At 39.4% G+C, this 23,969-nt stretch overlaps 2 protein-coding genes across 3 annotated transcripts in view; both read right to left on the reverse strand.

Annotated features, from left to right (window-relative positions):
• LOC146625925 (LIM zinc-binding domain-containing Nebulette-like) overlaps window positions 1–23,969 on the reverse strand; it is an 80,645-nt gene that overhangs the window by 52,768 nt on the left and 3,908 nt on the right. The gene's annotated exons all lie outside the window — the stretch shown is intronic.
• LOC146625926 (uncharacterized) lies at window positions 6,459–9,168 on the reverse strand. Its single transcript, XM_085362527.1, has 4 exons — window positions 8,988–9,168; window positions 7,400–7,558; window positions 6,860–6,955; window positions 6,459–6,781 (listed from the first exon to the last, which is right to left on the reverse strand). Exons 1-4 carry the CDS (start codon window positions 9,108–9,110, stop codon window positions 6,461–6,463), a joined length of 699 nt encoding a protein of 232 aa, XP_085218653.1. The 5' UTR covers window positions 9,111–9,168; the 3' UTR covers window positions 6,459–6,460.

Raw genomic sequence — 23,969 nt, forward strand, 5'->3', positions numbered from 1 at the left:
ATGGTGGAAAACAGCCGCCATTCAACCCATTTGAGAGCTTCAAAGAACTGGCTGCAGGTATGATTGAAAGTTTGACAACACCGACGTTGATGCGTCTGTGATTTATTAGTGATCGCTCACGTGTGCACGTGCATGTAGGTGAACGCTCGCGGCATGACGTCACACAGCTCAGTTCCTTTCTGCTTTGATGTCACAGTACGTGCCTTTGATCTTGCAGCACGTGACCTCCACTCGAGTCTATAAATAGGGGTGAAACAGCGGGACCTGAATCTTGCATTTTGCATTTTAGTTGTCGTGCGTTAAATGTACAGACCGCGATCTTCCCTTTCTGAAAGCTTTCTGAAAACGGATTTCCAAAGTAATTGTAGCGAAATTAGGTCATTGACAATGTCTGTATCCAGTGTTAGAACCCCTACCCGCATTAATTCAGAGCCTTTTTCACCTGCTATCAGCGGGTGTTTCGATAGGCTCTCTGGATTACAGTGGCGCTTGATAGAAAATGGGATCTGGGACTCTGATGTCCAAGTAGCACTGGCTGATATGATTACTGATGTCATTCAGTCAGTTAGTGCAAGCACCATAAAAACGTTACTTCTAGGAGGTCAGGACCAATTAAATGATGCATCCCAGACATACCTTAGGATAGCCGTGACAAAAATAAGCCCCGTATTGGGAGACTCTCTCTCAACCAGCTTTGCTGCTGCTCTTCATGTCACCCATGAGGAGTGTGAAAGCGCTGTGGCGCTGACACAGATGATTGAGGAGGAGATCTCAAATAAAGTCAACTCGGGTTGGGTTCTAGTCCCAGAAAACCCGGATTCTATTTATGTCACCAGAAAAATAACAAACATAAAAAACCTCAGATGCATGGTTTCTCATGCTTTCTCATGTCTGAAGAAATATAAAGGTAAGCTGAGCGGCCTGTGCATGAGGGGGGCTTTACCCACGTCCTTTAGTTCAAGTGATGAGAGTCTTGAATCCAAGCTCTCTGAGATGGGAACAATTAAAGAAATAAGTATGGCTTTCATGAGGTGGAGTACAGACAGAGAGATAAGTAAAGATGACCAGGACTGTCACATAGAACTGCAACCTGTGGAGGAAAAAGAAAGTGAGGAGTTTGCAGAAGCTGAGGAGAAAGCTCAAAGTGATGTTGAAACAATCCTCAACAATCTGAATTATTTACATGATGAAGATCATGCAGATAAAGCTGCAGTTGACATTGTAAATGTGTTAATTGCAAACATTCAGTATCCTGATGCAGAAGATATCACATTAAGTGAGAAGTGTAGCTCACCCAAGCCTGCTTTTGACGTGGACCTGGTGATCAAAAAGGTGAAAGACTTTTTTGCATCATGCGCCCTAATTATAAAACCAGATGAAGTAAAACAACACTTCTTCAGGTTTGCTAAAAAGGAATTTCAAAAAATGAACAGTGAGCTGAAAGATCAGGTGAAGAAAAGCAAAGGATTTTTGACCTTTCAGAGACAACAGGCAACCTCCCCTGAGAGTGAAAGAGCTGACTACAGGAAAAGCGAACACATGAATCCCTCAGAAGTTCCCAGAAAATCACCAACCTTAGAAACCACAGTTAAAAGTTCTTCTCCGCTCAACTTCAGTCAATTTATGCCACTTATGAATAGGCTGTTTAGTAAATTAACCCAGGCAGGAAACCTTGACCTGACAAGTAAGGAGATGTTTTCAAGGGAGTTGACAGAAAATGTGTACGACCATGTCGAGTCAACATATCCAGCCCCCACGATGCAAATGGGTAAAAGTCTCTCAGAGTCTGACTTCTCTAAGACTTCACAGGGTAACTGTAATGTACCCTCTGCTCCTGAGGTGCCATATGTGCTCGTAGAAGATTCAGTGGAAAGGTTCTTACAAAACCTTCTTTTCTGGTTGGAGAATGAAACTTTAACCCAAACTATTATAAATGACAAAATTTCTGGTGCCGTGGAAGATATAGTAAGAGTGCTGACCCCATCAAAGGAAGAAGTTATGATTGGAGCAGATGCTGGTGAAACAAGCGACAGACTGTTTACATCACAGTCAAGTCCAGTTACTGATCTCACCAATCAGCCAGTTTGTGTGAGTGCAGAAGACCCGGACCTGGTTTCAAATACAAGCAGTGATCAGGCATCAGTCTCTGACACTGACCCCACAGAGGGTCAAAGTCAGCCAGCAACCTCTGAAAACCCAGAGGAAGAGCTGTCAGAAACATCAGTGTCAATTCACGCTAAGCTCATTGCCAATCAATTTAGTACTCTTCTAGCCACAAGAATCGCACAAAATTTGCACAAAAATACCAGAAATCTTCTGGATCCAAAAAAATTAGACTTGGCTATCAACCATCTGATAGATTTGGTACTTTCTGAAGTGAGATGCACAGAAAACCTGGAAATTCTTAAAATTAACAGGGTTGAATTAGTCAAGGCCACAGCTGAAGGTCTTATCAAGGAGTTTGGATCTGCAGACAAGTTCTTCGATGTAATGTTGTCAGAAGATTCATCTTTTGACGACACTATTCTGAAGCACCTAGCAATGAATATTGGTGATCAGGCATTAGTGTCTCACTCTGAACCCACAGAGGGTCAAAGTCAGCCAGCAGCCTCTGAAAACCCAGAGGAAGAGCTGTCAGAAACATCAGTGTCAATTCATGCTAAGCTCATTGCCAATCAATTTAGTACTCTTCTAGCCACAAGAATCGCACAAAATTTGCAAAAAAATACCAGAAATCTTCTGGATCCAGAAAAATTAGAGTTAGTTATCAACCATCTGACAGATTTGGTACTTTCTGAAATGAGATGCACCGAATCCCTGGAAATTCTTAAAATGAACAGGGTTGAATTAGTCAAGGCCACAGCTGAAGGTCTTATCAAGGAGTTTGGATCTGCAGACAAGCTCTTCGATGTAATGTTGTCAGAAGATTCATCTTTTGACGACACTATTCTGAAGCACCTAGCAATGAATATTGGTGATCAGGCATTAGTGTCTCACTCTGAACCCACAGAGGGTCAAAGTCAGCCAGCAACCTCTGAAAACCCAGAGGAAGAACTGTCAGAAACATCAGTGTCAATTCATGCTAAACTTGTTGCCAATCAATTTAGTACTCTTCTAGCCACAAGAATCGCACAAAATTTGCACAAAAATACCAGAAATCTTCTGGATCCAAAAAAATTAGACTTGGCTATAAACCATCTGATAGATTTGGTACTTTCTGAAGTGAGATGCACCGAATCCCTGGAAATTCTTAAAATTAACAGGGTTGAATTAGTCAAGGCCACAGCTGAAGGTCTTATCAAGGAGTTTGGATCTGCAGACAAGTTCTTCGATGTAATATCAGAAGATTCATCTTTTGACGACACTATTCTGAAGCACCTAGCAATGAATATTGGTGATCAGGCATTAGTGTCTCACCCTGAACCCACAGAGGGTCAAAGTCAGCCAGCAACCTCTGAAAACCCAGAGGAAGAGCTGTCAGAAACATCAGTGTCAATTCATGCTAAGCTCATTGCCAATCAATTTAGTACTCTTCTAGCCACAAGAATCGCACAAAATTTGCAAAAAAATACCAGAAATCTTCTGGACCCAGAAAAATTAGAGTTAGTTATCAACCATCTGACAGATTTGGTACTTTCTGAAATGAGATGCACCGAATCCCTGGAAATTCTTAAAATGAACAGGGTTGAATTAGTCAAGGCCACAGCTGAAGGTCTTATCAAGGAGTTTGGATCTGCAGACAAGTTCTTCGATGTAATGTTGTCAGAAGATTCATCTTTTGACGACACTATTCTGAAGCACCTAGCAATGAATATTGGTGATCAGGCATTAGTGTCTCACTCTGGACCCACAGAGGGTCAAAGTCAGCCAGCAACCTCTGAAAACCCAGAGGAAGAACTGTCAGAAACATCAGTGTCACCTGATGATTGGCTAATTTCAAATCAATTTAGCGTTTCTCTGGTCATGAGAATAAAACACAAATTGCACAAAAATGCCAGAAATCTTCTGGATCGAGGAAAAATAGACTTAGTTGTCAACCATCTGACAGATTTGGTACTTTCTGAAGATAGATGCACCGAATACCTAAAAATTCTTAATAATAACATGAATAAATTAGTCAAGGCCACAGCTAAAGGCCTTATCGAGGAGTTTGGATCTGCAGACAAGTTCTTCAATGTAATGATATCAGAAGATTCATCTTTTGACGACACTATTCTGATGCACATAGCAATGAATCTCGGTGGCTTCGTGAATCCTCCAAAGAAATCCAAACTTGCCAGGTTTTTTTCAGCAGTGTTAAAAGCTTTGAAGAAGCCGTTCAGCTGCTGCTTTAAAGGCAGTACTGATGACTAAATTGTCATCTTGATTTTTTTCAAATACCTCTTTTAAAATCTTAAAGCAGTCTGGCCTCAGAGTTAACATCTGAGGTATATTTTATTTTAAAACTATTTCATTCGACTTTAATTAGACAGAAATATTCTTCATCGTGTCTCCTCGTATTATCGTTACCATCACCCCCCACCGGCCGAGGCAGATGGCCGTCCCTTCTGAGCCTGGTTCTGCCGGAGGTTTCTGCCTGTTACAGGTAGTTTTTCCTCCCCACTGTCGCCAAGTGCTTGCTCATAAGGGATTATTAATATTTGGGGTTTTCTTGCTGCTACTGTAGGGTCTCTGTCTTACAGTATAAAGCAACTTGAGGAGACGGTTGTGATTCGATGCTATATTACAAATATTAAATTCAGCTGAATCTTAAAAACATGTAATATAGCATCACATCACCATCAAATCAAGAACTGAAAAATAAAACAAAATAAAAAACCAAACCTACATTGAAAACTGTTTGTGATTTTTCTTGTGCTTTCAAAATATATTGTCAAATATGAAAAGCTGCATTTGTATGCTCTGGTCATTAGTGCTGGTATTTTAATGTAAGCAAACACAAGGAACATACACCGATGTGTAAGTGCTACAGATCAGCGGTCCCCAACCCCCGGGCCTCGGACCAGTACCGGTCCGTGAGTCGTTTGGTACCGGGCCGCGAGAGTAGAGTCTCAGGTGTGAAATGTATGGTTTTCAAGGTTTTTATCGGTTTTCAGCGTTATTTTGTTATCGTTTTGGTCGTTAACTCGGTTTTCCTGGGTCTTTTCACATGTGTTATGAATAAATCTTCTTTTTTTCGGTACCGGTACTAGTTTTATTTTGTTGTATTTATCCGTGACACCTTAAAGGCCGGTCCGTGAAAATATTGTCGGGCATAAACCGGTCCGTGGCGCAAAAAAGGTTGGAGACCGCTGCTACAGATGAAGATGCAAAGAAATACTGTAAAAAAAAAAACGTTGCTAAAACTTAAAAACTCAAGGCAACCGACTGCATTTACGTTTTTAGGTTCTGATGGATAACTTATAATTTCAAGTTTAGGTGATAAGTTGCTTTAGCTAATGTTTTTGTGTTGACAAAATTAATAATTGTCCTTTTTCTCAACTCATATTTTATTGTTTTTGCAACGTATTTCCTAAAGTTTACACAAGGTATTAGTTTTAGTTTTGGCAACGTATTTCCTAAAGTTTACACAAGGTATTAGTTTTAGTTTTGGCAACGTATTTCCTAAAGTTTACACAAGGTATTAGTTTTAGTTTCGGCAACGTATTTCCTAAAGTTTACACAAGGTATTAGTTTTAGTTTCGGCAACGTATTTCCTAAAGTTTAGAAAAAGTATCTTTCATAGTTTTCATGAGGTGCTCCCTGTTGTACCAATGAATGTTTACACAGTTGATTTTCAAATAACTTTGTGTTCAAACACAACTGCACCACTGACAATGTTGACTTTTGAGATCAGCCATTTTTAACATACTGACAACATTCAGCCACAAATAAAGTCCTTCCAAAAACACAAAAAAAGTCAAATTTTTGTAACAAATGTTACTCATCCAATTTTAAAGGTGGTGTTGTCAGACAGAATATCAAACCTATCTTGATAGATAGTCACTAACAAACAGATTCAAAACATCAGATGGCAGGATGTGAACAACTTCCTGGTTTCCATACAGCTAACAACTTTCAAACAAATTTTTCCACCACTTGTCTTTTAATAGTAATGGTATCAACACTCCAATTTCCTGTGAAGTTCAGTATCGCGCCACATTTGTTATAGAACTAATACAAATGTACCTAAAACCAGATTATAAAATTTTTTAAAACAGCTCAAGTTAGAATAAAACCTTTCAACATTTTATAATAACATGTTATACATGAAATCTGCAATCAGCCATGCAAGCTACATTAAGTAAAGTTAGAACAGAAGACATTGATTCAGAACTTTCTGCACCTTACCGTTTTCTTAAAGACAGAAATTAACTTTTTTCAGAGCAACTTGCCACGAAACCCAAAAACAGTAAATCAAAACAAATTGCCATTCTGTTTTACACAAGTTGCATTTGAGTTGAACATGTTGTCAAATAGGTTAGACTTTGGTTAAGAGCTTGGTTTTGAAGCTTCTTATCCTCTGGGAACAGGTAGATGTCAACTCCATAAAAATGTGTTGCACAGCTTCAAATGTGTACTTGAGTTCTTTGGGAAACTCCATGTTGAGCCCATAAAGTAGGCCAAACAAGTAGGCAAAGGCAGTGGGAAGGTCTGGCAGATCATCAAGAATAATGTCCTCTTCCAAAACAATGGCAGTGTTGACCACTGTGGACTGCGAGTTGGGTCCCACGTAGTCCTCCAGAACAGTGAGGATGCCCACCGTAACACCTCGGGTTGCCCTCTCAACTGGATCTGTATCCTATGCAAAATAAAAAACAACAGTACATATAAGTCTCTGAAAACCAAAACTGAAGATTGAGTAGATTTGCATACTCACCAGACATGTTAAGAAGAGTTTGGTCTCGTCGTCGCGAACAAATATCGGTAACCCTTCCAAACTGATGGTTCGTCGATGCTGGACTATGTTTGAGACCTAAAACAAGGAAATCAAATAAGACTCAGTCTCATTTATAAACCTACCATTTTGTTTTTAAAACACATTAAGTGTTGTTGCTCAAAATACAGCCTTAAGAAATAAGATGTTGAAATGAGTTATTACAGATAATTGGTCATGTTTTTGTCAGTTTTTTTTATTTATTTATTTTTTAAGTAATTTTGATGTGCAACAAATGTAGCACACTTATTACAACATTTATAACAAAAAGTGCCATGAGTGGGATGAGAGTTGAACTGTCTGTCATTACCTGCAATCTGCCAAACAGCGCTGCTTGTTAGCTTGTAATCCCATTCAGGACACACTTTTTGAAAACTAACAATTTTTACATCAATTTAGTAAATATTTAATAAAGTATCTTTCGTTACAGTGGGAACTTCAGGTTCCTCATAAACCAGACACAAATACATTTTTATATATTACCTGTTCATCAAACTTCTGCAACAGGGAATCCATGTCATTGCGGAAAGCAGCTTTTCTAATTCGATACAGCTTAATCAGCCGAAGTGAGTAAGTGTCGAGGGCAGTCATGAAGGTCCCCATGAGATCCTTGGTGGTAATGCGTGAGAATTCCGCACAAATCTACAAAGCAACAAAAAAAATATAGAAGAAAACTTTTAAAGGTACATTATATAAAAATCACATTGTTTTCAAATTTGGTTAAAAGAGCTTAATTTCAAAACATTTAGTTAGTCTCGGTTGATCTATTGGTCAGGCCTTGATTGGATTTTTTTTTTTCTTTTAGTGGTAGTGGTGGTACAAATTATAACTGACGTATTAAAAAAAAACAAAAAACAAGAAAAATCTGATCGGCAGATTTTACAGTAAGTCTATAGAATACCTAATCAAATGTTGATAAGACAAAATAATGGTTTCAATTGTTACAGGATGTATTGCAGAAAAGAAATAAATCAATAAATTGTATTTTAAATTCATTGAAAAAATTCCATTAATTTTATAGTTATGTAGAAATGAAGTAAGAATAACATCCTGTGGTCAAATTTGTATACTTTCATAACACGTAAGTGACTTTCTCAATCCTGTTCTGTGAGTTTCATGGCTGTTGCCCGCTAAGGGTCAGCACCAAAAGATTCTAGATGCCCAGTGAAGACAAGTCATTGCGGCGACCGTGGTTCAGGGGGTTGGGAAGCTCATCTGTAACCGGAAGGATGCTGGTTCTATCCCCAGCTCTCTCTGTCCTGGTCGTTGTGTCCTTGGGCAAGACCCTTTACCCCACCGCTTACTGGTGTTGGCCAGAGGGGCCAGTGGCGCGATATGGCAGCGTCACTTCTGTCAGTCTACCCCAGGGCAGCTGTGGCTACAACTGTGGTTTCCCTGCACCGATGTGTGAATGTGAGAGTGAGTAGTGGAATTATAAAGCGCTTTGGGTGCCCAGAGAAGAGCGAAATAAAAGCAATCCGTTATTATACACAGCAAGTTGACAAGTAAATAGATTTCACTTCAATAGAGTTCATATTTTTAGAGCCAAGTATTTTTTTATATTTTATTGTTCTGCATTGTTAGCTCAACGGTAGCCTTCAACCTTTTCTACAAGATATTGGAGTGATACAAACAGATGCTTCTCAAGGGCACAAGAAATGGAGCTCACGTTCATTTACTCACCCAGACAAGTTTCGAGGCATTTGGAGTTGTTCAGAAGGAATTGTAAAGGTCCTATATCATGTAAAATCAACTTTTTGGAGCTTTTAAACACATTTTAATGTTATTTCCTTAGATTAAAATCCCTCCAGAGTGGTTTTTGGCTTAATTCAGGCATTTCTTAGTTGTCTCAGTGAATCCTTTCCCCATAACCGTGGCTCAGCTCTCTCTTGCAAAACGACTGACTCGTAACATTGGGATTAAAATTTCTTTCTAACAACTCCAAATGCCTTGAAATTTTTCTGGGTGAATAAATGAACGTTTTCAATTTTAGAAATAAGACCACACTGGGGAAAAAGGGAAGAAGAAAAAAACAGAAGTTTTCCTTTAAATATTTAAGAGATTATCTTACCTGTTCTTTCAAGAAGAGAGCTGGCCATCTGAGCTGCATTTCCTTGACCAAGGGCTGCATCTCCACAACTTCTTTCCTCCTGAGAGAGAATGTGATGTCCATCTTTTGGGTGATGAGTGCCATGTTCTTATCCCTCTTCTTCACCTTTTGGTTCTGTTGAGATAATTAATGGGTTGGTTTTGAAAAGTGCATCATTTATATTTTTAATTACATCATCATCTGCCTCAATGTTCTGTTAAGCAAGCACCTGTTTGATTCTTTGAAATGAATGAACCTGAGAAAATTTTAAAATGTCACTAATTTCCTCAATAATTCTCTGCAAAGCACTTTTAGAAACATGTAACAATGTTTGCATGCATAGAAAAAGTCTAGCTATTTTATGTTCAAGACATTGGTAATCTACAAACTCATTGTCCTCTTTATCACTTGATGCTACACCTGAACCACTTGGTAATGTCTCTGGCTCCTGAGAGGTATTTAAGGATTTATCAGGGGAGCTACTTTCACTAGGACATGCATTTGCATGAGAAATCAGTCTAATACAGTTTTTTATATCTTTTGAGTTTTTGTGCTTTCTGCTTGTGTGTGACGTAAAGGTTGTTAAATTGTTGGTAGCATAGTCACATTTTTGGAAAGGACAGGATACAGTCTGATTTTTTTTAAGTGCCTTAAAATATGTGAAATAAATGTATGCTGTGAGCAGTTTTCCTTAAATTCACAAAAATCACAAAAAAATGTTGAGATCTCCTGCCTTTTCTTAGCCCTGTTGTGTGATCTGCTGAGGTGAGACTTCAATGCCCCTCGTGTCCTGAACGAACAGACGCAGTCACTGTAAACACAGGGCAAATGAAATCCTCTTCTATGTCGTAGCTGGTGATGTCTTAAGAGTACTTCTTGGCTTGAACAGACAAAAGAGCAGAACTGGCACTGCATACAAAAGCTATAATGAGAAGAGAGGAGAGGACAGTGTCAACAATTCAAAAGAAACCTGAATTAATCTCAAATTACCAAAGTTACATTACCTGATAATGTGTTTGGGGCGGGGGGCAGGCACTCCTGTTCTGATTCCTCTCCTTACCAACTCCTCATCAGTCCCTCATAAATCAGGACAAGCAGTGGTCTGGAGTTGGCTTTTAATTCTCTAAATAAATAAAAATAGCAATTAGTTTTAAAATAAAATACCAGCTTCCTGACATTACTTAAGAATTTTTTTGGCTCACTAAAGTGAGCTGATTCTGCCTTGTAAAATGCCATGTGAAACACAGTAAAACAAATAATTTACAAAACATACATTACATCAAATGTTTAATTTATTTAATTTATTATTAACAAATTGTATTCTACATGGAATGCACCAACAGTATACTGGGATGTATTATGTAAGCCAAGGATAATTTTGTGTGATTGGTTTTACAACTTAGAATGACAAACATTGGATTGAGAGTATGAGTGGGATAAAACTCCTGAAGCATCTGTTTAAATTATCAGTGCATTTATTAATGGTGCTCCATAAATAAACCAAAACAATGTTGTTTTGTGCATAACAAAAAGCTCACAATTGTGCAGTCAAAATGTAAAATAAAAGATGCTGAGCATAATAACAAAGACAGATTTTGCAGCTGCTCTGTTTCCAAGTTCTACTGCGCAACTGACAGCCTGGAGTTTGAAATTCTCTTTGTAACCGTGTCTCTTACAGGTGCCATTTATGGTCCTTACACACATAATATGGTAATATTACGTTGAAGCAGAGTACGTATCACTCTGCGAGGCTCCTCGGTAGCCGTAATGCTCCAACAATCCATCAAGCAGTGCAGCTTCATAGCTTACCAAAGTCGTACCAAAACATTTTTTGACATATTTTTTTAAGCTGTGTACCACATAAAATTGGTTCGAGGTCAGTAAGCACAACCAGAATTCATACATAAGGCAGACTGTCGATTTTTGAGATGAAAGGATTTTAGGCCGTGCGTCAACGCGTTAGCCCGGTTAGCTCACTAACGCCACCCAGCCCCACGCACGGGGTGATCCGCGGTAACTAGTTAACGGAGATTTGCCCCGTTAATGCAGTTATGGCATTAACTTTACGCTGACAGCACTAAAATAGTCATCTTCAAAGGTTTTCTTTTTACCGACCAGCTCCTCTTTGATAGCTGCCGTGTCCATCTTGTCGTTGCCTGCAGGTGAAGCGATGGGGGAGGGGGAGTTGTGTTCAGTGAAGGAGAGAGGCGGAGTAACACAGCGTAGAGACAAAAGTGGACGAAAGAGAGGCAAACTTGCGGCTCCACGAGTATAATGATAATGTAGACTATATCGATATAAACTATATTGTCACATCTCATATTTCATTTAGTGGAGCTCGCTGGCCATGAGGACTCCACCACCCCGTTCACACAGAAACTAAAGCACACATTTTATTGGCTAGATGTGATTCGAACAAATTAAACAACATGGCAGCAGGCGCCCCCGAACTTTATTTTATTTTATTTTATTTAAATAGCGGCGGGGGGTTGCTGCCGTTGGTCATGAGTGAGCCAGCCTATTTTGTTTCGTTCGGTGGTATGGCGGCCACAGACTGCACTTCATGAAATACGCATAGGGGGTGTCGCGGAGGCTTGTCAGATATGAGCGCGCCTCTTTAGTAGCGAAGTTTGTCGGATTTTCATTGGTTTGTGACATGGAATCTTAAATGATATAGTAAACACATACCCATAAGCCACAAGGCTTCTTAGCCAAGAAAGTAATGCTATGCTAAGTTTCGGAAAAATACGAAGAACTTCAGTTGTGATATTTCTAACAGACAAATTGAGACTGTTCAAACATATACTGTCTGATATAATAAAAGAAACATTACTTGCCTTTAGAAACTTGAGATGAACGATCTATCCAGCTCCTAGCCTCACGTTCTCATTAAGGCAGACGGGCAGGTGGCTTTCAGTCCTTGCAAAAGCGCAAAGTAGACCCCGTAGCATCCAAAAATATGAGATGCGCATGCGTACTCAGGCACAGAAAGGCGCCAACAGCTTCAACTCATGTAAAACTTGAATTCATTCATTTTGCCAGCAATAAATTTCATCTGAGACCAACTTTTGCTCCAAAACGTTAAATGATTAGTTGAAACCCTTAATGTATTTGAGTTTATGGGCCAACTGAACTTTTATTGTTGAATTGTGAAAGAAATGACTGTAAGCTCAACAACTGCAAGTTTGATTTTTTACAGTAATGAAATAGTGAAGTTTATGAATAAAATAAACAACTGTAGCACCGTCTCAGTCTCGTCGAATCGCCCCTCTGCTTCTTCCATTCTAGCATCAACTCTTCTTAACCCTCGTCTAATATGTGCATATTGTTTGTTGTTGTGTTTCCTAAAGTCACGAAGCTCTTTCGGGATGTTCAGGAGGCTGGGCTCGTCTGCATCCATGCCCTCTGTGGCTAACCTTAGCTCGGGAGAGTAGCTCCTATCCACATGGCTTTTCTCTGTCTGCTCTTCTGTCTGAGTTGTGCCTCTCAAACTTCTTGTGACTATCCCCGTTTCCATATTTAAAAGCAATCTCACCTATTGTCAGAAAGATTACCGTATCTTATTATAAGAGAAATTTCTCCCACTTCCTGGTGTCTGGAGTCTCTAAAGTAAGCAAATGTGGTAAAGGGTGTGGGTGATTCTGGGATTGATGCAGGAGGGCGACAGAAATAAAAAGTAAAATATTAAATTTTTGCTGTTATTGACTTTGCTTTACAATATCAAACACTGAGCCAGATGCACAATAGTCATGTACATCACACGTAAACACATGAATGTAAAAAACACAGAGGTTAGGCCATCAAAGTGTGTGTAAAAGAAGTGTTTATGTCTGTCTTGCAGTTTCTGTTCCTGTCCGAGGTTTGCAGTGGAGAGCTCAGACCACACAGGACCGCCTCACCCTCAGAACATCTCCACCACCCTGTCCACTGTTAAGAGGTCAGACTCTTAATTTGTCTGTTAAACCGATGCGGTTTCTCTTTCAGTCAGACCTCCAGGGCTCAAGCTCTCGCTCCCAGCTAATTGCAGACTCGTATGGCTCTGGCTGACTTCTGATCTCCTCTGGGGAAAAAGGGGAGCTTAATTTCTTCTTCTGTCTTTCTCTTTCTAATTGTGCATGTTTATTTAATAATAAACATACAACATACAATAAACAAAGAGGGATCAAATTTAAATCTCACTGACTAGGAAGCACACAGTGTTTGACGTTTTATATTAACTTTAATCTGAAATAATTTTTGCATTTTTTTCAAGTCCCCAGTGTTTCCTGATCCTTGGAGCACTCCTGGTTATCTGCTATGGTGGAGGTGGCCAATGTCTGGAGACAAATCGTTGTTCTGGGGAGCTGCTTTCCTCCAGTTACTTTACATCAGAATAGAAAGCATGAGAACGACCCTGATGGAAAACAGAAACAGCATCCAGGAAGTGAAATAAAGATTAAGCAGCCAAATTCTAGCTCTGGTTCGATGCTTACATTTGGAGGACTCTCGACCACAAACTGAGAGAAACTCTGTGAAGATGCAGAAGCACATCACGTTTTGCAAACAAGCATACTATTTTTATAGTTAAATAAACTTATAGTTTATTAGAGTTGAGTTCCTACTCACAGACAACTGAAACATTCACATTTGGAAAGCTGACTGAATACATTTTTATTTGATTAATCTAAAGTTGTTCTTCTGTGTCTGAAAACACCCACTCCCACTTACTCAACCTGTGTTGTCGTCTGCTGCTGTGGCCTACAGTAGCAGAAGACAACACTGCAACTGTAACGAAACTGATTACAGCATTATTTTTAAAACCTTCAGTGAATTCAACGTTCTTCAAGATTTTTCAAGCATCCACAGAAACTTTGATCGTGTGCTAAAAATGCTAGTAAAGCTGACATCCATCACGAACAACCCACATCATCCTCTGCATGAGTCTGTGAGCTGAGCAGATCCTTGTCAGAGACCAAAACAGCCTCACTGCAGGAAGGAGCGCTTTCACAGATCATTGATCCCAACAGCAGTTAGACTCTATAACTCCTCAATCACGCTGTCATGAGTCACTGGACATTTACCTGGTGTGCAGGTATATGTGTATGTATATGTATACATGTGTATATTTAGTGTGTAGATGTGTGTGCAAGTACATGTCTATACTTATAGATACTTTTAGATATCTATTGCTTAAATAGTAATAGTAATGTAAGAATAATTAAATGTATTTCTTGCATTTCCACAACACTCTATCCATAGTCACATACTGTGTATGCTACTGTTGTATATAGTGTATTATCTTATTTATTTTGTAGTTGTTTATATTTTATTTGGATTTTTGGATTTTCTTCTGCTATCTCTACCTGAGCTGAGGTAACACACAAATTTTCCTGCCGTCGATCAATAAAGTCTAATCTTCTCATTGAATGCATTTCTGATGGAGATGAGACGTCATGCAGGACAGAGGTGAGGGGCGTGACATCACGGTGCCGTGACAACAACCTGGTGCTTAACATCAACAAAACCAAGGAGCTCATCGTGGGTTACAGGAGAGCAGCAGTAGCAGAGGTGGAGAGTCAGCTGCTTCAGATTCCTAGGCATCAACATCAGCGAGGGTGTCGTGCCATATTAAACCATTATACACCTCATTAGTAAAATAAAAAATGTGTTTAAATTGCATGAATTAATATTTATTAACGTCTCTTTGTGAGTCATACTGTGATAATGACTGCCACAAACAGAGCGTCCTCCTGTAACCATGGTTACGGGAGTTTGTTGCAAGAAGTGTTGTGAATCTCGCTGAGACAGGGAACCACTGAGAGCCTCAGATGAACCAGTCAGTCAGGTCGCTGTCTCCACTTCTCCTCCTCCTCCTTCGTCCCCTTTGTTTTTTAAGTACCTGTTAGGATTCTTTAGCTAGTTAGCATCACATTAGCTAGTTAGCATCACATTAGCAAACTGCTTCGGAGCACAGCTGCCGGAGTCGCGGGTTTTGTTGAATCAGGCGTTGGACCTGCTGGAGGAATGCTCTGCGATGATGGTGGAAAACAGCCGCCATTCAACCCATTTGAGAGCTTCAAAGAACTGGCTGCAGGTATGATTGAAAGTTTGACAACACCGACGTTGATGCGTCTGTGATTTATTAGTGATCGCTCACGTGTGCACGTGCATGTAGGTGAACGCTCGCGGCATGACGTCACACAGCTCAGTTCCTTTCTGCTTTGATGTCACAGTACGTGCCTTTGATCTTGCAGCACGTGACCTCCACTCGAGTCTATAAATAGGGGTGAAACAGCGGGACCTGAATCTTGCATTTTGCATTTTAGTTGTCGTGCGTTAAATGTACAGACCGCGATCTTCCCTTTCTGAAAGCTTTCTGAAAACGGATTTCCAAAGTAATTGTAGCGAAATTAGGTCATTGACAATGTCTGTATCCAGTGTTAGAACCCCTACCCGCATTAATTCAGAGCCTTTTTCACCTGCTATCAGCGGGTGTTTCGATAGGCTCTCTGGATTACAGTGGCGCTTGATAGAAAATGGGATCTGGGACTCTGATGTCCAAGTAGCACTGGCTGATATGATTACTGATGTCATTCAGTCAGTTAGTGCAAGCACCATAAAAACGTTACTTCTAGGAGGTCAGGACCAATTAAATGATGCATCCCAGACATACCTTAGGATAGCCGTGACAAAAATAAGCCCCGTATTGGGAGACTCTCTCTCAACCAGCTTTGCTGCTGCTCTTCATGTCACCCATGAGGAGTGTGAAAGCGCTGTGGCGCTGACACAGATGATTGAGGAGGAGATCTCAAATAAAGTCAACTCGGGTTGGGTTCTAGTCCCAGAAAACCCGGATTCTATTTATGTCACCAGAAAAATAACAAACATAAAAAACCTCAGATGCATGGTTTCTCATGCTTTCTCATGTCTGAAGAAATATAAAGGTAAGCTGAGCGGCCTGTGCATGAGGGGGGCTTTACCCACGTCCTTTAGTTCAAGTGATGAGAGTCTTGAATCCAAGCTCTCTGAGATGGGAACAATTAAAGAAATAAGTATGGCTTTCATGAGGTGGAGTACAGACAGAGAGATAAGTAAAGATGACCAGGACTGTCACATAGAACTGCAACCTGTGGAGGAAAAAGAAAGTGAGGAGTTTGCAGAAGCTGAGGAGAAAGCTCAAAGTGATGTTGAAACAATCCTCAACAATCTGAATTATTTACATGATGAAGATCATGCAGATAAAGCTGCAGTTGACATTGTAAATGTGTTAATTGCAAACATTCAGTATCCTGATGCAGAAGATATCACATTAAGTGAGAAGTGTAGCTCACCCAAGCCTGCTTTTGACGTGGACCTGGTGATCAAAAAGGTGAAAGACTTTTTTGCATCATGCGCCCTAATTATAAAACCAGATGAAGTAAAACAACACTTCTTCAGGTTTGCTAAAAAGGAATTTCAAAAAATGAACAGTGAGCTGAAAGATCAGGTGAAGAAAAGCAAAGGATTTTTGACCTTTCAGAGACAACAGGCAACCTCCCCTGAGAGTGAAAGAGCTGACTACAGGAAAAGCGAACACATGAATCCCTCAGAAGTTCCCAGAAAATCACCAACCTTAGAAACCACAGTTAAAAGTTCTTCTCCGCTCAACTTCAGTCAATTTATGCCACTTATGAATAGGCTGTTTAGTAAATTAACCCAGGCAGGAAACCTTGACCTGACAAGTAAGGAGATGTTTTCAAGGGAGTTGACAGAAAATGTGTACGACCATGTCGAGTCAACATATCCAGCCCCCACGATGCAAATGGGTAAAAGTCTCTCAGAGTCTGACTTCTCTAAGACTTCACAGGGTAACTGTAATGTACCCTCTGCTCCTGAGGTGCCATATGTGCTCGTAGAAGATTCAGTGGAAAGGTTCTTACAAAACCTTCTTTTCTGGTTGGAGAATGAAACTTTAACCCAAACTATTATAAATGACAAAATTTCTGGTGCCGTGGAAGATATAGTAAGAGTGCTGACCCCATCAAAGGAAGAAGTTATGATTGGAGCAGATGCTGGTGAAACAAGCGACAGACTGTTTACATCACAGTCAAGTCCAGTTACTGATCTCACCAATCAGCCAGTTTGTGTGAGTGCAGAAGACCCGGACCTGGTTTCAAATACAAGCAGTGATCAGGCATCAGTCTCTGACACTGACCCCACAGAGGGTCAAAGTCAGCCAGCAACCTCTGAAAACCCAGAGGAAGAGCTGTCAGAAACATCAGTGTCAATTCACGCTAAGCTCATTGCCAATCAATTTAGTACTCTTCTAGCCACAAGAATCGCACAAAATTTGCACAAAAATACCAGAAATCTTCTGGATCCAAAAAAATTAGACTTGGCTATCAACCATCTGATAGATTTGGTACTTTCTGAAGTGAGATGCACAGAAAACCTGGAAATTCTTAAAATTAACAGGGTTGAATTAGTCAAGGCCACAGCTGAAGGTCTTATCAAGGAGTTTGGATCTGCAGACAAGTTCTTCGATGTAATGTTGTCAGAAGATTCATCTTTTGACGACACTATTCTGAAGCACCTAGCAATGAATATTGGTGATCAGGCATTAGTGTCTCACTCTGAACCCACAGAGGGTCAAAGTCAGCCAGCAGCCTCTGAAAACCCAGAGGAAGAGCTGTCAGAAACATCAGTGTCAATTCATGCTAAGCTCATTGCCAATCAATTTAGTACTCTTCTAGCCACAAGAATCGCACAAAATTTGCAAAAAAATACCAGAAATCTTCTGGATCCAGAAAAATTAGAGTTAGTTATCAACCATCTGACAGATTTGGTACTTTCTGAAATGAGATGCACCGAATCCCTGGAAATTCTTAAAATGAACAGGGTTGAATTAGTCAAGGCCACAGCTGAAGGTCTTATCAAGGAGTTTGGATCTGCAGACAAGCTCTTCGATGTAATGTTGTCAGAAGATTCATCTTTTGACGACACTATTCTGAAGCACCTAGCAATGAATATTGGTGATCAGGCATTAGTGTCTCACTCTGAACCCACAGAGGGTCAAAGTCAGCCAGCAACCTCTGAAAACCCAGAGGAAGAACTGTCAGAAACATCAGTGTCAATTCATGCTAAACTTGTTGCCAATCAATTTAGTACTCTTCTAGCCACAAGAATCGCACAAAATTTGCACAAAAATACCAGAAATCTTCTGGATCCAAAAAAATTAGACTTGGCTATAAACCATCTGATAGATTTGGTACTTTCTGAAGTGAGATGCACCGAATCCCTGGAAATTCTTAAAATTAACAGGGTTGAATTAGTCAAGGCCACAGCTGAAGGTCTTATCAAGGAGTTTGGATCTGCAGACAAGTTCTTCGATGTAATATCAGAAGATTCATCTTTTGACGACACTATTCTGAAGCACCTAGCAATGAATATTGGTGATCAGGCATTAGTGTCTCACCCTGAACCCACAGAGGGTCAAAGTCAGCCAGCAACCTCTGAAAACCCAGAGGAAGAGCTGTCAGAAACATCAGTGTCAATTCATGCTAAGCTCATTGCCAATCAATTTAGTACTCTTCTAGCCACAAGAATCGCACAAAATTTGCAAAAAAATACCAGAAATCTTCTGGACCCAGAAAAATTAGAGTTAGTTATCAACCATCTGACAGATTTGGTACTTTCTGAAATGAGATGCACCGAATCCCTGGAAATTCTTAAAATGAACAGGGTTGAATTAGTCAAGGCCACAGCTGAAGGTCTTATCAAGGAGTTTGGATCTGCAGACAAGTTCTTCGATGTAATGTTGTCAGAAGATTCATCTTTTGACGACACTATTCTGAAGCACCTAGCAATGAATATTGGTGATCAGGCATTAGTGTCTCACTCTGGACCCACAGAGGGTCAAAGTCAGCCAGCAACCTCTGAAAACCCAGAGGAAGAACTGTCAGAAACATCAGTGTCACCTGATGATTGGCTAATTTCAAATCAATTTAGCGTTTCTCTGGTCATGAGAATAAAACACAAATTGCACAAAAATGCCAGAAATCTTCTGGATCGAGGAAAAATAGACTTAGTTGTCAACCATCTGACAGATTTGGTACTTTCTGAAGATAGATGCACCGAATACCTAAAAATTCTTAATAATAACATGAATAAATTAGTCAAGGCCACAGCTAAAGGCCTTATCGAGGAGTTTGGATCTGCAGACAAGTTCTTCAATGTAATGATATCAGAAGATTCATCTTTTGACGACACTATTCTGATGCACATAGCAATGAATCTCGGTGGCTTCGTGAATCCTCCAAAGAAATCCAAACTTGCCAGGTTTTTTTCAGCAGTGTTAAAAGCTTTGAAGAAGCCGTTCAGCTGCTGCTTTAAAGGCAGTACTGATGACTAAATTGTCATCTTGATTTTTTTCAAATACCTCTTTTAAAATCTTAAAGCAGTCTGGCCTCAGAGTTAACATCTGAGGTATATTTTATTTTAAAACTATTTCATTCGACTTTAATTAGACTGAGAAATATTCTTCATCGTGTCTCCTCGTATTATCGTTACCATCACCCCCCACCGGCCGAGGCAGATGGCCGTCCCTTCTGAGCCTGGTTCTGCCGGAGGTTTCTGCCTGTTACAGGTAGTTTTTCCTCCCCACTGTCGCCAAGTGCTTGCTCATAAGGGATTATTAATATTTGGGGTTTTCTTGCTGCTACTGTAGGGTCTCTGTCTTACAGTATAAAGCAACTTGAGGAGACGGTTGTGATTCGATGCTATATTACAAATATTAAATTCAGCTGAATCTTAAAAACATGTAATATAGCATCACATCACCATCAAATCAAGAACTGAAAAATAAAACAAAATAAAAAACCAAACCTACATTGAAAACTGTTTGTGATTTTTCTTGTGCTTTCAAAATATATTGTCAAATATGAAAAGCTGCATTTGTATGCTCTGGTCATTAGTGCTGGTATTTTAATGTAAGCAAACACAAGGAACATACACCGATGTGTAAGTGCTACAGATCAGCGGTCCCCAACCCCCGGGCCTCGGACCAGTACCGGTCCGTGAGTCGTTTGGTACCGGGCCGCGAGAGTAGAGTCTCAGGTGTGAAATGTATGGTTTTCAAGGTTTTTATCGGTTTTCAGCGTTATTTTGTTATCGTTTTGGTCGTTAACTCGGTTTTCCTGGGTCTTTTCACATGTGTTATGAATAAATCTTCTTTTTTTCGGTACCGGTACTAGTTTTATTTTGTTGTATTTATCCGTGACACCTTAAAGGCCGGTCCGTGAAAATATTGTCGGGCATAAACCGGTCCGTGGCGCAAAAAAGGTTGGAGACCGCTGCTACAGATGAAGATGCAAAGAAATACTGTAAAAAAAAAAACGTTGCTAAAACTTAAAAACTCAAGGCAACCGACTGCATTTACGTTTTTAGGTTCTGATGGATAACTTATAATTTCAAGTTTAGGTGATAAGTTGCTTTAGCTAATGTTTTTGTGTTGACAAAATTAATAATTGTCCTTTTTCTCAACTCATATTTTATTGTTTTTGCAACGTATTTCCTAAAGTTTACACAAGGTATTAGTTTTAGTTTTGGCAACGTATTTCCTAAAGTTTACACAAGGTATTAGTTTTAGTTTTGGCAACGTATTTCCTAAAGTTTACACAAGGTATTAGTTTTAGTTTCGGCAACGTATTTCCTAAAGTTTACACAAGGTATTAGTTTTAGTTTCGGCAACGTATTTCCTAAAGTTTAGAAAAAGTATCTTTCATAGTTTTCATGAGGTGCTCCCTGTTGTACCAATGAATGTTTACACAGTTGATTTTCAAATAACTTTGTGTTCAAACACAACTGCACCACTGACAATGTTGACTTTTGAGATCAGCCATTTTTAACATACTGACAACATTCAGCCACAAATAAAGTCCTTCCAAAAACACAAAAAAAGTCAAATTTTTGTAACAAATGTTACTCATCCAATTTTAAAGGTGGTGTTGTCAGACAGAATATCAAACCTATCTTGATAGATAGTCACTAACAAACAGATTCAAAACATCAGATGGCAGGATGTGAACAACTTCCTGGTTTCCATACAGCTAACAACTTTCAAACAAATTTTTCCACCACTTGTCTTTTAATAGTAATGGTATCAACACTCCAATTTCCTGTGAAGTTCAGTATCGCGCCACATTTGTTATAGAACTAATACAAATGTACCTAAAACCAGATTATAAAATTTTTTAAAACAGCTCAAGTTAGAATAAAACCTTTCAACATTTTATAATAACATGTTATACATGAAATCTGCAATCAGCCATGCAAGCTACATTAAGTAAAGTTAGAACAGAAGACATTGATTCAGAACTTTCTGCACCTTACCGTTTTCTTAAAGACAGAAATTAACTTTTTTCAGAGCAACTTGCCACGAAACCCAAAAACAGTAAATCAAAACAAATTGCCATTCTGTTTTACACAAGTTGCATTTGAGTTGAACATGTTGTCAAATAGGTTAGACTTTGGTTAAGAGCTTGGTTTTGAAGCTTCTTATCCTCTGGGAACAGGTAGATGTCAACTCCATAAAAATGTGTTGCACAGCTTCAAATGTGTACTTGAGTTCTTTGGGAAACTCCATGTTGAGCCCATAAAGTAGGCCAAACAAGTAGGCAAAGGCAGTGGGAAGGTCTGGCAGATCATCAAGAATAATGTCCTCTTCCAAAACAATGGCAGTGTTGACCACTGTGGACTGCGAGTTGGGTCCCACGTAGTCCTCCAGAACAGTGAGGATGCCCACCGTAACACCTCGGGTTGCCCTCTCAACTGGATCTGTATCCTATGCAAAATAAAAAACAACAGTACATATAAGTCTCTGAAAACCAAAACTGAAGATTGAGTAGATTTGCATACTCACCAGACATGTTAAGAAGAGTTTGGTCTCGTCGTCGCGAACAAATATCGGTAACCCTTCCAAACTGATGGTTCGTCGATGCTGGACTATGTTTGAGACCTAAAACAAGGAAATCAAATAAGACTCAGTCTCATTTATAAACCTACCATTTTGTTTTTAAAACACATTAAGTGTTGTTGCTCAAAATACAGCCTTAAGAAATAAGATGTTGAAATGAGTTATTACAGATAATTGGTCATGTTTTTGTCAGTTTTTTTTATTTATTTATTTTTTAAGTAATTTTGATGTGCAACAAATGTAGCACACTTATTACAACATTTATAACAAAAAGTGCCATGAGTGGGATGAGAGTTGAACTGTCTGTCATTACCTGCAATCTGCCAAACAGCGCTGCTTGTTAGCTTGTAATCCCATTCAGGACACACTTTTTGAAAACTAACAATTTTTACATCAATTTAGTAAATATTTAATAAAGTATCTTTCGTTACAGTGGGAACTTCAGGTTCCTCATAAACCAGACACAAATACATTTTTATATATTACCTGTTCATCAAACTTCTGCAACAGGGAATCCATGTCATTGCGGAAAGCAGCTTTTCTAATTCGATACAGCTTAATCAGCCGAAGTGAGTAAGTGTCGAGGGCAGTCATGAAGGTCCCCATGAGATCCTTGGTGGTAATGCGTGAGAATTCCGCACAAATCTACAAAGCAACAAAAAAAATATAGAAGAAAACTTTTAAAGGTACATTATATAAAAATCACATTGTTTTCAAATTTGGTTAAAAGAGCTTAATTTCAAAACATTTAGTTAGTCTCGGTTGATCTATTGGTCAGGCCTTGATTGGATTTTTTTTTTTCTTTTAGTGGTAGTGGTGGTACAAATTATAACTGACGTATTAAAAAAAAACAAAAAACAAGAAAAATCTGATCGGCAGATTTTACAGTAAGTCTATAGAATACCTAATCAAATGTTGATAAGACAAAATAATGGTTTCAATTGTTACAGGATGTATTGCAGAAAAGAAATAAATCAATAAATTGTATTTTAAATTCATTGAAAAAATTCCATTAATTTTATAGTTATGTAGAAATGAAGTAAGAATAACATCCTGTGGTCAAATTTGTATACTTTCATAACACGTAAGTGACTTTCTCAATCCTGTTCTGTGAGTTTCATGGCTGTTGCCCGCTAAGGGTCAGCACCAAAAGATTCTAGATGCCCAGTGAAGACAAGTCATTGCGGCGACCGTGGTTCAGGGGGTTGGGAAGCTCATCTGTAACCGGAAGGATGCTGGTTCTATCCCCAGCTCTCTCTGTCCTGGTCGTTGTGTCCTTGGGCAAGACCCTTTACCCCACCGCTTACTGGTGTTGGCCAGAGGGGCCAGTGGCGCGATATGGCAGCGTCACTTCTGTCAGTCTACCCCAGGGCAGCTGTGGCTACAACTGTGGTTTCCCTGCACCGATGTGTGAATGTGAGAGTGAGTAGTGGAATTATAAAGCGCTTTGGGTGCCCAGAGAAGAGCGAAATAAAAGCAATCCGTTATTATACACAGCAAGTTGACAAGTAAATAGATTTCACTTCAATAGAGTTCATATTTTTAGAGCCAAGTATTTTTTTATATTTTATTGTTCTGCATTGTTAGCTCAACGGTAGCCTTCAACCTTTTCTACAAGATATTGGAGTGATACAAACAGATGCTTCTCAAGGGCACAAGAAATGGAGCTCACGTTCATTTACTCACCCAGACAAGTTTCGAGGCATTTGGAGTTGTTCAGAAGGAATTGTAAAGGTCCTATATCATGTAAAATCAACTTTTTGGAGCTTTTAAACACATTTTAATGTTATTTCCTTAGATTAAAATCCCTCCAGAGTGGTTTTTGGCTTAATTCAGGCATTTCTTAGTTGTCTCAGTGAATCCTTTCCCCATAACCGTGGCTCAGCTCTCTCTTGCAAAACGACTGACTCGTAACATTGGGATTAAAATTTCTTTCTAACAACTCCAAATGCCTTGAAATTTTTCTGGGTGAATAAATGAACGTTTTCAATTTTAGAAATAAGACCACACTGGGGAAAAAGGGAAGAAGAAAA

The sequence above is a fragment of the Diplotaxodon limnothrissa genome, linkage group LG9 (assembly GCF_057381915.1).
Source record: "Diplotaxodon limnothrissa isolate DT_005_m linkage group LG9, D_limnothrissa_male_GT1.1, whole genome shotgun sequence".
Lineage (NCBI taxonomy): Eukaryota > Metazoa > Chordata > Actinopteri > Cichliformes > Cichlidae > Diplotaxodon > Diplotaxodon limnothrissa.

Coding starts and splice junctions, on each gene's coding strand:
- LOC146625926 (XM_085362527.1), bottom strand. CDS start 9,110: ATGGCACTCATCACCCAAAAGATGGACATCACATTCTCTCTCAGGAGG. Junction 7,559..8,987: donor CTCTCTTCTTGAAAGAACAG/GTAAGATAATCT, acceptor GTTGCTTTGTAG/ATTTGTGCGGAATTCTCACG. Junction 6,956..7,399: donor TGCAGAAGTTTGATGAACAG/GTAATATATAAA, acceptor TCCTTGTTTTAG/GTCTCAAACATAGTCCAGCA.